Source organism: Daldinia vernicosa (genome assembly GCF_022497035.1).
Source record: "Daldinia vernicosa strain CBS 139.73 unplaced genomic scaffold F5Y00scaffold_76, whole genome shotgun sequence".
NCBI lineage: Eukaryota > Fungi > Ascomycota > Sordariomycetes > Xylariales > Hypoxylaceae > Daldinia > Daldinia vernicosa.
Window position 1 is genome coordinate 22,761 of NW_025953992.1, and position 13,617 is coordinate 36,377.

The 13,617-nt window shown below is 49.1% G+C and overlaps 4 protein-coding genes across 4 annotated transcripts; 3 read left to right on the forward strand and 1 right to left on the reverse strand.

Annotated features, from left to right (window-relative positions):
* Positions 1 to 910: 910 nt before the first annotated feature.
* Positions 911 to 3,749, forward strand: F5Y00DRAFT_256048 (uncharacterized protein; the record flags this gene model as incomplete). The annotated part of the gene is made up of 3 exons (XM_048010352.1): positions 911 to 1,212; positions 1,794 to 1,946; positions 2,216 to 3,749. The coding sequence occupies 3 exons, from the start codon at positions 911 to 913 to the stop codon at positions 3,747 to 3,749; spliced, it is 1,989 nt and encodes a 662-aa protein (XP_047860296.1).
* A 965-nt stretch (positions 3,750 to 4,714) lies between these two features.
* Positions 4,715 to 6,618, forward strand: F5Y00DRAFT_200471 (uncharacterized protein). Its single transcript, XM_048005336.1, has one exon. It carries the CDS (start codon positions 4,885 to 4,887, stop codon positions 6,451 to 6,453), a length of 1,569 nt encoding a protein of 522 aa, XP_047860297.1. The 5' UTR covers positions 4,715 to 4,884; the 3' UTR covers positions 6,454 to 6,618.
* Position 6,619: 1 nt separating this feature from the next.
* Positions 6,620 to 11,795, reverse strand: F5Y00DRAFT_200470 (xanthine dehydrogenase). The gene is made up of 8 exons (XM_048005335.1): positions 10,994 to 11,795; positions 10,781 to 10,925; positions 10,231 to 10,728; positions 9,408 to 10,167; positions 7,875 to 9,354; positions 7,292 to 7,820; positions 7,086 to 7,236; positions 6,620 to 7,030 (listed from the first exon to the last, which is right to left on the reverse strand). The coding sequence occupies exons 1-8, from the start codon at positions 11,425 to 11,427 to the stop codon at positions 6,702 to 6,704; spliced, it is 4,326 nt and encodes a 1,441-aa protein (XP_047860298.1). The 5' UTR covers positions 11,428 to 11,795; the 3' UTR covers positions 6,620 to 6,701.
* A 601-nt stretch (positions 11,796 to 12,396) lies between these two features.
* F5Y00DRAFT_256051 (12-oxophytodienoate reductase 1) lies at positions 12,397 to 13,608 on the forward strand (the record flags this gene model as incomplete). The annotated part of the gene is made up of 3 exons (XM_048010353.1): positions 12,397 to 12,850; positions 12,921 to 13,194; positions 13,254 to 13,608. The coding sequence occupies 3 exons, from the start codon at positions 12,397 to 12,399 to the stop codon at positions 13,606 to 13,608; spliced, it is 1,083 nt and encodes a 360-aa protein (XP_047860299.1).
* Positions 13,609 to 13,617: the final 9 nt, after the last annotated feature.

Here is a 13,617-nt window from a genome sequence, read left to right on the forward strand (position 1 = left end):
GCCAAATTGGTAAACTCCCACGCGAAAGAGACGACCAGCGCCGGGAGCCGTGGAGCCGAAAAGCCCCCCCTCTAGGGAAACATGTTTGAGTTTAAGGATTTCATCAGCCTGTCTCCGGTCGATCGACTTTTAACAGAGGAAAGAATATTCTTTTTCCTTTTCTATTTTCTCTTCCATTTTAATGCATGTGTAATACTTAAGTACTCGACTATCAAATAAATTGAATAAAGTAAAAATAAAACGTCATTCACGAACGCGTCTGGTGAGCACTTGCCGCACGGGCGAATCCCCGGTTGTGGCCCCCCCACAAGGGAAATAAAGTACACAAGAAGAAAGAGAGAGGGCAGAAATAGGGAAGTGCGAGATACCTAAGGAAGAAAGAGCCGGGCTAGGCCGCGCTTTGCACCCCTCCCCCGAATTGACCGCCTGGAAATCATCAGTGCTCGAGGTTGGCTCAGGTGCGCGCTCTGATTTTTAGCGCAAACGCCCGAGTCTGGTCCGTCTTAATTTCTGTTCTCCCTCCCGTCCTGCCCCGTCTCCTGCAACATCCCTCTCCAGCGGCTTCGCGCCAGAGCGCCATCACCCAGGTTCTATCCTTCCAAGAAAAAAAAAAGTTCCATTTTCCTTTTTTTCCCTTTTCTCTCTTCTTCCTTACCTATTCCACCTACTAGTTTTCCCTTCCCACTTACAAGCCCCCCCTCCACTCCGACCGAAACTTACACAACTAAAAAATTTCCCATCCACCCGCACCGAACATCCACCGCCTCCCGTCTTCTCCGTCTACATAAATAACTCTTCCATCATTCTATCATCTTCTGCCGGACCTGCATTCGGAGTGTCGCCTTATTGTCCGGAATAGCATCATCGTCTATTCTCTCACCTGCGATACATCTTTGGTCTAATACTCATCATGGCGTCTGTCGTCCGCGGCACGTCGCTCAGAGCCGGCGGCGCTTGTGTGCGTTGTCGCAAGGGAAAAACAAAGTGTGTCTACGAGAATGGTCGCGCACCATGCAGGAACTGTGCCAAGGGGATGCACGAATGTTATCTACCTTCGGAGAGTATGGCTCATCATCATGGTCAATCACCAGCAAGGCCTCCTCGCCCGCGTGAGAGTCTACCTGGAGAGCGAAGCGTGTCGGCAACCAGCGACCGCCAGCCTGTAGCGTCCGGCACTGTTTTGCCGCGCAATATGCAGACCAATAGCGAGAAGTAAGTCATCTTTTATTCCTTTTTTATTTTTAATTTTTAATTTTTAATTTTCAATCTTTTTATGTGTCTTTACTGTCGACGTCATCTTAATTTCTCTTGCTATTTTATTTGTCTTCTCCTCTTTTCCCTTCCCCGAGATGCCTCTTACTCCCTTATGGCCTCTAGTCATTATTACGGGGGCATCCTGGTGTTTCGGTCTTGACCCAGGTTGGCGGCAGCTACGCGCTCCGAACAGATTCTGGTACTTGGTGATCCGTGCTCCCTGGCGTCGTCGGTCAAGGCAGAGTGCAGCCGGCCAAAATCACTCCCCCAACATTCAACCACTAGTCTGATTCTGGGTGGCTGTGAATGGGATGGATGCCGGTTGCCTCGTTTCTCGCCTCGGCATCTCCAGCGTCTCTTCCCTAGGCCCCCAATCCTGCCCATCCTGCCCTGCCCATCTGCTCGTCCGCTTCCATACTCCGTTTGTCCCTGCAACCCCCAACACGCGCTCCTATTTCAATCCAAACACCCTTGTCCTCCCCCAAACTTCGTTCGCGTTGATCGGATCCACTAACACGTATTTTCGTCCGTCCCCACAGACTCAATCCGGAACTGGTGACGGAATGTGAGAGGGTAATCAGCAAGACCATTCCATCTTGTGTTGCCTTTCACAAACCTTCCTTCCTGCAGAAGCTTAAGAATGGCACCCTCGAGGCCAGCATCGTCAACGGTCTTCTGACTTGTGCTGCACGGTAAGCAAACATTCTCATTTTTCATACTGTCTCCCCGTTTATCGAACATAATTCCCCGGAACCCGCCTTATCCACTTCTGAAAGGATTCCGGGCGAATGGTTCATTCATCTCCGGAGTTGCATTCGCGTTTCGCCTAACCCGCCAATGATTTTCCCTTTCCGCAAATCCTTGCCACCACCTAGCTTCCCGATCGCCTATGAAAAATACCTTACCTTGTTACATCTATTTAAGTCAACCGGGCTTACCTAACCATTTATCTGCCGTATAGGAGCTCTCCAGCATTGATTCGTCGCTATGGCGGCCAGGGAGGTGCTTCGACTGCGGCCGAGCATTTTGCCGTCAAGGCCATCAATATAATCATGCAGAATCTCGACAACCCGAGCTTGGCGGATATTCAGGCTCTTTGCCTTCTGATCATCCACGAATGGGGTAACCGCAATGCAGTCCGCGCGTACATTTACCTTGGCCAAGCCGCTCGTATGGCTCAGATGTATCGGATAATTGCAGTTCATCAGAACCGAGACGATCCGGATCAGTTCATTAAGGAGGAATCGTTTCGGCGTACTCTGTGGCTTATCTATGTGTTGGATTGCTTCCTCACAAGTAGCCCCGGCCGCCAGCCGGCCGTGTCCCACCATGACATCAAGGATGTTCCACTTCCGTGCCTTGACATGAGCTACAACTTCGGCACGCCCGTGTATGTTCGTACCCTCGCCGGTGGGCCCCCTCCGGCGCTTCCCACTCCGTCCACCCCAATTTCCGAGGTTGGCGAATTTGGCCACATCGTGATGGCAACCCAGGCCTGGCGTAACGTTGTCGAAATGCTCACCACCGTGACGAGCGCCACTTTCTCCGAAGAGGACTGTGCTTCTCTTGAGGCAGGTATTGAAGCAGTTCGCAATTCGCTACCACCACACTTTATGGACAACAAGACCAGGCAAATCAACCTACACATTACGATGGGTAGTGGATTCACGTACGCCATGTTGCATTGTCTCCTTCATTGCGCCACCATCATGGTAAACCGTCGTAGACTACTTCACCTTGTTACTACTGACGGATTCAATCACGAGACCTGGCGTATGGTGCCGCATGTTCACTTGCAGACGGTTGACCGTGTATTTGCAGCTGCTGACAGCGTGGTATCGCTCCTACTAGCCTTGGAATCTAACGCGGACAAAGATGCTGTCCTCAACTTCCCTTTAGTCATGCTGTTTTCGTGCTTCACAGCTTGTTCTACTGTGGCTTGGTTTAGCCTGAAAGGATTGACACCCGGCGATTTGAACGAAACGGCCGAATCGATTGTTCGTGATGGCATGCGCTTTCTTCAAGATGGAGCTAATATTTGGATATTGGCTGTTCCCTGGTATCGTCACCTATCTGTTATGAATAAGGTCTTGCGGAATGGTGACAGGACACTTCAGAGAACACAGCCCGAGACTATTGTGCCTTTGATGAAAGAGGACACAGCAAGTCAACCGGACCCGGATAGCATGGATTACGAGCGTCCGCAGTCGGCGAACGCTCAAGAGCAGACGGATAATCGAGGCAGCGAGCCACCACGAAAGTCCGGATTCACCACCATCAACGGAGGGTCGGTTGGTGTGTCACCGCCGGCTACCGCGAGCCCCCCTCCGGGCCAGTCGAAGGCAGACTCTCCAGCACGTTCCCCGTCTGGACAGCCGGCCGAATCCGCGCCGGCTGCTGGTAACGATATGACCGCGGCCGAACTTTGCTTAGCGTTCGAGCGCCAGCTGCTAGAGTTAGACGATCTCGCTGCCTTCATGGGCGGAGGTGTGTGAAGACCCGAGCATCAATCCCCACGCCCTTTATACCTTGTACTACTTGCACTTACGCATTATCCAAGTGCCGTTTCATGATAGCCCGGCGTATCTTCCTACGAGGCTGTGTTAATAAGGGAAACATGGATTGGCGTTGGTTGGTGTTCTCGGACCGCCCTTCAGGGGCTTTGTTTTTGAAGTTATTCGTGAGGTTTCATGCTGCTCGAGCGAAATCATTTCAGCCCTCGCAATACGCCGATGTCCGGACGAGTCGAATGGCTATGGTATCGCCGAATACCGCGGTATTGATAAGGAGGCGCAGCTCCTTTTAACATGGTGGAATCTTTGGACGGCGCTTTATGTTTGCAGATTTACCTGTGGTTTTCTTTTCCCTCGTGGCTCGGGCAGATATTTTACCATGGTTACTGATTGTTGTACATGCAAAAGCCACGAGAGAAGGTTGAGGAAGCAGCTGAAGAAAAAAAAAATTAAGGGAGGATAAGTGGTTTTTTATGCGTATTGCAGAAACATGTTGCCCTAGGTAATGACGCCAGGTAGCTACAGTCAAGGGCGGCTTGTAGCTTCAAGCAAACTTGTACTATTATTATTATTGTTGTTGTAAGGCACTTGATTTGCGATTGCTAGTTAATTCTATTATGGTTCACCCATAGCTTAATGGAATCGTACTTGACATGCTAACCTTTCCCCTCAGATATTTGAGCGTCAATACTCTAAAATTGTTAGATGATGGTGTTCAGGATTTTCCCAATGACTTTTGATCATTTCAAGTCCCCACTGCGACTTTTGTATGAAATATTCGGCCGTTATATCCAGTGACGGCCTTGAAATAATACATCGGCAGCTGTAGGCTATGTAGATAGCCCGATAAGGGGTAAGAGGTAGGTATCACGTGCCCTCTATCTAATTAATTAATATCTAATTGCCATGATGGAATTTTGCCTTTATTATAATCGAATCGATTCATTCCCCAGCCTCGCCCAGCAACGACATCGCGTATCTGCGTCTCGATGCCCATTCGCCAGATGCATACGAGGCGATGAATCTTATACGGTAGCCATATAATTGTAATTTCTGTTCGCAGTATAAAGCCAAGCATCAGTATCAGCATGCACCGGCTTTTTAAGGCACGGAGAAGATGGATATGTCGGACCAGGACAATGGCCCCAAACGTGGGACAAAACGCAAATTGACTAATGAAGATGGACTTGAACTCGGAAAAGGTTTCAATAAATCGTCTACTCTCATGGACCGGGAGGTTTCTTCGTCCACAGCGATTGAATGCTCCATTACCAATAACAATAATAACCGTCTTTCGGGGCTAGCAGTGCCCAGAGAGCCGAGGAATGACTATTACTACAAAGCGCTTTATACGGAAGAGCTGGACTTTCGTTTGCTCGGACAGTATGACCCGGAATTCGAAGCTGTGTTGGAGCGCGGTTCGCATCTTGACTTTAATAATCCTAAGTCAGTCATGCAACTGACCAAGACTCTCCTTAAGCGGGACTTCGGTTTGACAGTCGATTTACCCACGGACCGACTTTGTCCTCCGGTACCTAATCGACATAACTATATACTTTGGCTAAAAGATCTTCTTGACTCATCCTCAACTCCGTACTTAGACTCTAGCGAACCGGCCCGACAGGTGACTGGATTAGACATTGGCACCGGCGCCAGTCTCATCTACCCGCTTCTAGGCTGTGCTCAACGACCGTCGTGGTCGTTCGTCGCCACCGACGTTGATGCGAAGTCATTATCTTACGCGCGTAAAAACGTTGAGCTAAACAACCTACAATCCAGGGTCCGTGTAGTCGGTCGCACCATTGCGGACTGTCTTATCCCCCTGGATGAACTAGGCCTGGAAAGCATTGACTTCACCATGGTCAACCCTCCCTTCTACACATCCGAGGCCGAACTCACAGACCTGTCTAAGCAGAAATCCCGGCCCCCAAATAGCGCTTGTACAGGTGCGCCAGTCGAGATGGTGTGCGCCGGGGGCGAGATCGGTTTTATCCAGCGGATGATCGACGAATCCTTGGTCTTGCGAGAGAGGGTGCAATGGTACACGTGCATGCTTGGCAAACAGTCAAGCCTGGAAGTGCTTGTAAGAATCCTTAAAGGGCATGGCGTGACTAATTATGCTGTTACGACTTTTGTTCAGGGGAATAAGACACGCAGGTGGGCTATTGGGTGGAGTTTTGACAATAGGAGGCCGAGTCTGTCGGCTAGTAGGGGCTGTGAGCCCTCGGCGGGGAAGAAAATCTTGCCAGAACCTACAGAGATGATAATTGTTATGAGATCTAGTTCGCAAGTCAAACCAGAACGGCTTGAGCGGGTTGTTTGTGATACGATAGAGGGTCTTGACCTGCATTCATGGAGCTGGAGCAAGCAGCTGATGAAGGGAGTAGGTTTCTCTAATGGCAATGTTTGGAGTCGAGCTTATCGCAGGAAAAAGGCGAGAGAAAGGGGAGATATCGCTGAAGATGAGTTTTCACCGCCCCGCCAAAAGAAGCCCAAGCAAACGGTGGAGCAGGACACGACACACAGCACGTTTGGTTTCTTATTAACAGTACAGGCTTCAGGGAATGTGAACGGTAGGGATCAGGTGGCGATCGTGACCCGCTGGCTTCAGGGGGATAATCACGCGGTTTTCGAGAGTTTCGCCGGATTCCTTCGAAAGGCTATCCTCTCATCAACCCAGGAGTAATGAAGTATGATACCAAGCCCTAATCTTAGTCGGGGAGCGCTATATGCTAATCACGAATAATGTGCGGTAAATTCTTGGAACTCAAAGCTATCAATTTGTTGTCCCTATTATATCGTACCGCCATGTCTTGTTGTATGATGAACGGCACCTAGTAATACAATCCATAACCTTCGTGTAATATATTATATGAAAATATACATTCTTGATGACACTGTGAATCCTGCAACCCATCGCGTGCTTGGTATTGTCTAATCCTCGATACGAACGAAGAAGTTCGTCTCTCCTTCTTTTGGGACAACAGCAGCGCGCTTGACAAATTCATCGCTGACAGCTAGGCGCAGCTTTTCCGCCGTTGCTGGGGCGTCAAGAACCAATGGTTCCGTCACGCCGTTCATCTCTCTCGCAGCTTTGACTGCTTCCCTAAGGGCAAAGAATACCGTCGAACCTAAGAAAAGCGGCGGTTCCCCGATACCCTTGCTACTTTGAATGGAGCGCAGATGCTTCCAGCTTATGGCATTTCCTTCCGAGTCGTGCCTCAACATGGACACGTTGAAGATTTGAGGGATATCTGAGAAACCTTATCCTTATGTCAATACCTAACTCCTCCAGGGGGGAAACTCGTTGATATTTACCTGGTATCTTATAAGTCCCAGGTCCCTTCGTGAATATCTCACCTTCTCGCGTCCACAGCGATTCCTCCATGGTGAATAGGCCCTGTCCTTGAACGAAGGCCCCTTCGATTTGCCCATAGTCGATCGAAGGGTTGATAGAACGACCGACATCCTAGTTTACTATTAGACAGAATTTACAGTCTCGTTCCTATAGATTAGGTACTCACCATCATTATGTCCGTCCTTAGAACGGTATGATCGCCTGTAAGAAGATCTAATTCGGCCTCCGTGATCGCTACACCCTGAGTAAAATAGTAGTACATCGGAAGGGGGTCTTTATAATTTCCCCATTTATACCCTATCTTGGGCATCTTCCAAAATCCGTTGGCCGCAAGGTTAACTCGGTCTCGGTATGCGGCATGGGCGATCTTTGACATTGGAGCATCCCGTCCGAATTGTTCCCTGTAGGGCGCTAGGCGTTCATTAAGCTGATCGCAAGCGTTCTTAACAGCCATACCGTTAAGATCACTACCGGACGACGCAGCGGTAGGGGATGGGTTGGCGACTTGGTCAGTCTGAGAATCTTTATTAAATATTTGGTCCACGCTCACGCCAAGTTCTTCAGCTGCAACCTGGCACATCTTTGTATATAGACCCTGTCCCATCTCGGTGCCTCCGTGGTGAAGGAGGATCGAGCCATCTTCGTAGATTCTTACATATGCGCCAGCTTGGTTTAGATGTAAAGCAGTGGCAAAGCTATGATATAATATTAGCTCATTTTATTACGGAAACAACTATAACTTGGCTTACCTGAGTCCGAATTTGGTAGGTATCATGCATATCCCTCTCTTCCTATAGCGGTTCCCGGAGTTGAATAATCGGACTTCCTTCTTCCTATTCTCATAATCTGCATTGGCACTGAGCTGTTCCAGCATGGTTGGGATGTGAAAGTCGACATCGATGGGTTGTAAAAAGGGGGTTAAATCACCCTGCTTATACAGATTTTTGAGCCGAAGCTCATCGATATCCATATTGAGCCGCTCAGCAATGACACTCATGTATGACTCGGCCAAGTACATCGCTTGCGGTCCGCCAAAGCCTCGGAACGCAGTATTCGTTACTGTATTTGTCTTGCACACCCACCCGCGTATCCAGGCGTGTGGTATATTGTAGCAATTATCAATGTGAGTACAGGCCCGATCCATGACGGCGCCAGACATGTCTAGAGAATACCCGGCGTTGCAATAGATATCCGCATCGAAGCACTGTATTATTCCGTTCGCATCCGTGCCAATTTTCCACTTACATTGCATTGGATTTCTCTGGCCACTAGTTGACATATCTTCGTCGCGGTTTAGCATTATCCTCATCGGGCGCCGCTCCTTTTTAGCAGCAAGAGCAACAAGGCATGCTGCTGGCGTGACTCTCGACTCCTTTCCACCATAAGCACCCCCAAGACGTCGGACCCTCATATTTACGCGACTCATCGGTACGCCAAGTACCTGAGAGACGAAGATCTGGTTCTCTGCTAGGTTCTGAGTAGAGGCGTAGACTTCCATGGAACCATCCTCGGCATGCGGAATCGCTAATGCGGAAATAGTTTCTAGGTAGAAATGCTCTTGGCCGCCTAGCTTCGTCAACCCTTCGAAGACGTGCTCGCATTTGGCGAATTCGTCGTCAAGAGGCCCCTGGATAGCTGCCCCCTTTTTCAACTGCTTTCCATGCTCAAAATAACTCTGGGCTTTGATGGCTTGGCTAATAGTGATTATCGCCGGCAACACTTCGTACGTTACCTTGACTTTGGCGGCGGCAGCTTGAGCTTGTAACGCTGTCTCGGCGTAGACTAAACCTATTGTCTGGCCGTGCGAATGAACTTCGTCTACTGCAAATAGAGGCTCGTCTGCTCGGATCGGACCCCATGTATTATTTGCTCTCGATACACTGTCCTTGTCAAGGTAACCTACAACTCCTGGCATTTCAAGCGCAGGGCTCCAGTCGACGGCGAGTATCTTTGCATGTGCCTTTGTTGATAAGACGAGAGCGCAGTGCAACTCATTGTTTTGCCGGGGCATGTCGTCGATATACTCTGCCTCGCCGGTGCAGTGCTTCAAGGCCGAAAGATGCGGTATTTCTTTACCCACCACATTGGTGCCTGAAGTAGCAACGTGGTCGCGAGTCCCAGAAGATACCCCCCGGTGTATCTCTTGAATAGCATCACTTTCGATTTCAGCAAGGCCTAATTCTGCGATACTCTCCTGCCAAAAACGGAAAAATAGTGACAAGGTGAGAACTGTTGGAGTTGTTAGCAAATAGGGGCTATGGAACTAAGTTTCCGAGACTTACCCTTCCTATACTGAGCCATTCCACCTGGTACGCCAAATGATAAATCAAAGTCCTGTAAAAGAGCCTGAAGAGCATCTTCACGTGTGATACTATCTGTCCATTGCTTTCCTATCACAGCCTTCTGGGCCGTAGCCGCCAGTGTGGTAATTGGTGCCATGCCGCCATACGCGAATGTCGCCTGTTCGACGAGTCCTTTCTGACTTACGCATACTCGAAAACCGGCAGTCACAATCGCGATGTCGTCGTCTTTCCTCTTCGCTTGTTTATATGCCTTCGTTACCTCCAGCGCCTCTGGTGACGGTAGTGGTATTTTGATGTGTGTGATTATACCGTTGGGAGGCAACTGAGTTGTCCGATACTTAATGAAGAACGCCGAAAGTGGTATGTCATAGGGGTTCCTCCCCTTAGATCTTATAGTGATTACAGATCCTGCTGCTAGTAGTGCTGGGGCAGCATCAGAAATGGGACTTGCAGTCGCTAAATTCCCAGCCAGGCTGGCAACGTTCCGAATTTGACGGCCTGCGAAGTATCTAAGCTGCTTTCTAAGCGCCTCGAGTGCGCTTGCTCTGGCACCGAGTTTTGTGAATAATGTGGCACATAGGTCTTCTACCTTGGTTAGCGGCATATTACCTGGGATCGATACTTCCGAAAGGGTTTTGAGCTCGGCATCACTACTAGGCCCTTTGAAGCTGTTAAGCTCTTTGATGTCCGACGCATAGACGCATACCCGATATTCGGACTTCTTGAATCGAACCTCGATCTATTTCCGGGTAAGAAACGTCTAACCTGGAACAGTGGGACGTGAACATATATATGACCTTACCTGTGTCTCGCTAGCGCCTCCCACGATTTTGGCAGAAGGCCAAGCATCTTTTAGTTCCATCAGTTGCTCTAGAGTTGTAGGTTTGAACCAGATCTTTCTCCCATCTCCATAACAGATAGGCCGCTCTTCATATCTCCAGAGAGCTGGAGGGAATATGATTTCTGCTGCGGGATTGTATGGTATAAACGAGAAAGACGATGCCGTATGTTTACCTGAATCTACGGAGGTTGCTCGTGTATTAGCAGATTCCTGAGAGGATGCTCTGTCGGCACTGCCCCCAGATGAAGACGTTGATGGGTCCCGGCAGCATCCCCCCGGACGCCCGCAAGAGCCGCTGGACGAGGAACCGCACCCACTTCCATTTGCTGGCATTTGCAGAAGTCCGTCTTCATCCTCGGGAGTACTTAAGGAGGAGGGTTTGTTTTCTTCGATCAATTCGCCTTTCAAATCCTCTAGAATAAACGTCTTAGCAGCCTCAAGAATTGGTTTGTAACCTGTCTGAATAAGTTAAGCACAATATTTAAGCACGAGTATAGAAGCGGATACGTACGCATCTACAAAGGTTTCCATCTAAATGGCCTTGCAGCTCAACGTCAGAAGCTGAAAGCCGAAACTTTCCATCCCGATAAGAATTTCTAACGAGCGCATACAGACTCATTACTATTCCAGGGGTACAAAATCCGCACTGAGAACCACTAGCGGCAGCTCTAGTATTAGAACAGTGGTGTTGTAAGGTAAAGCTATACGATTGCCAATAACTTACTGCATCTTTGCTACCCTCTCTTGTAAAGGATGAGGGCGATCAACGGTGCCCAAGCCCTCAATAGTAATTAGACTTTTCCCATCGACGCCAACCAAGGGGAAAAGGCAAGCGTTCACAGCACTATGCCTTAACCGCCTGCCTTCTTCGACGGTCTGGAGGACAACAGTACAGGCACCACATCCACCTTCGCCACATCCGAGCTTGGTTCCTTTTAAGTTGTCCTGGGCTCGAATCCAGTCGAGGAGAACCCAATCTGGGTTAGGATTCTGAACCGTAACTCGACGGCCGTTGACGAAAAAGCATAACTCGGAGGTAGTATACGTTGACTGTATCAGAGACGTGAGAGCTTCGGCAGCAGTTGGGGCGCGAATATCCTGTTGCACGGATGGCAGCTCGGGTATAGGCGGCTTCGGGAGTATATCAGCTGCTGCCATGGTTTCATAAGAGCTAATAGAGGGCGAGAGTAGTGGTAGATGGTGATAATATGAATATTCAAGTTTATCCTTTTGTCCTGGCTACCTTGGATACCTATTCATCTAATTCGGAGTAGCTATGTATAGACATGGCTAATAGCTATCAGCATATTTCTGGCGTTGTTGGGCTATCGTACAAGATGGAAGTAACATAGCTTAGGTAGGTTTGTTATGTCATTCATTGCCATCCCCCACTCTGATCGGGCATAAGTTTCGGGCATAAGATCCTGGATAGTGAGCTCTGGTGTGCTCGAGGGGCAAAAGTAAGCATAATTCATCGCCCTATAGACATGAATGATTCAATGTTGTTATAAATGCACCACCGTACGATCTACCAACACGTTGGGCACATAGGTTGCCTACTTACATACTTGCATGTATTTTATATGCCTATACCTTCTTCTTTACGTATAGGTATATGTGTGTCGTATACCCGTCCGTATGTGTGACGCCCACCCCTGACTCCCTAGTCGTACATGTACATAATATAAATGTACCAATTCACCCCACCAAGGATCATACTTCGAGTATTGCCAACCCCACTGTTGCCCAACATCAAGCTCCCGTGAAGCCATCCCCACTTACGACCAAGAGTTGAATGGTGCATTGTGCTGGCTTGGGCCGTTAGTGTAGATAGTTAATTTGCACTCTAAAGGGTAGCTATGAACAATATCATGCAATAGCCAACCTCCGTAGATTCTCATATTTCTCCTTCTCTGACTGAGTGAAAGTTCTCGGAAAATCACATTTGACGAGCTCCTTCAAAACGCACATCTCCCGAGAACCGCTAACTACCATTAAATTCCAATATATAAGAATACTGCAATGTCTCAAAAATATGCGCCGCTGAAGGATACGAAACTGTTCACCCCTATTAAGTTGGGGAATTATGAGCTTCAACATCGTATCGCCCTGGCACCATGTACTCGCATGCGAGGGATCAAGGAAAGCGATGGTATATACGTTCCCGGTGATCTAATGGCGGAATACTACGGGCAGCGCGCTACAAAGGGTGGTCTGCTGATTTCTGAGGCTACCGATATCTCCCACTACGCTGGAGGATACCCAGGCATCCCCGGCATCTTTACTCCTTCTCAGATTGAGGGCTGGAAGAAAGTCACAAATGCTGTCCACGCTAAGGGAGGATACATTTTCTTGCAGATCTGGCACACAGGCCGGGCCTCACCCCCTTCATTTCTTGGTGGGAGGGCGCCAGTAAGCTCCAGCAGTCACCCCATGGAGGGTTCTTGGTTAGAAGGGACGTCCTGCGCTTCTAGTCCCCCAAAGCCCCTGACGGCAGATGAGATTCAGACTATTGTTCAAGATTTCGCAGGGGCCGCAAAGCGAGCTGTAGAAGCAGGCTTCGACGGCGTGGAAATCCATGGTATGTGAAAGGGAGAGGAAATTCCTGATAGTCGTTGATATTTGGTTAACCGAGTCATCGTGGACCATAGGCGCCAACGGTTATCTGTTGGAACAATTTCTTCACGACAATATCAACGATAGGACCGACGAATATGGTGGATCTATTGAGAAGCGATGCAAATTCCCACTGGACGTCTTGAAGGCTGTTTGCGACGCCATAGGTTCTGACAAGGTGGGAATACGGCTGAGCCCTTGGAATTACTTTCAATCTACCAGGGACAGCAACAGATTAGAACACTGGTCTTATCTTTGCGAGCAAATCGTAAATCTGCCTGCGAGTCAAAGGCCTGTTTACGTTCATATGTAAGAGAAAATGGGTAACGCCATTATATCCCGAGCGGCTCGCTGACGTTTATCCGTAGGGTCGAGGCGCGGTTCGATGAGGTTCTAGACGAGCAGAAAAAGGTTGAATCTCTTACTCAAGGTGATAAAGAACCCACTGTTTCGCTGTTACCATTCAGAAACATCCTTCAACGGGGTGGTATCGTATTTTTCAGCGCAGGGTGCTTCAACTGGGAAAACTCCGTGCCGAAGCTGGAGTCCGGGGCGACCGATGTCGTTTGTTTCGGAAGATGGTTCATAGGGAATCCCGATTTGCCGCAAAAGCTTGCGGATGGGATACCACTAACGAAATATGACCGTTCGACCTTCTACTTTACGGTGCCCCCGGAGAAGGGATACACGGATTACCCCATCTACGCGGCCGGGACGGCTTGATATTTGGAC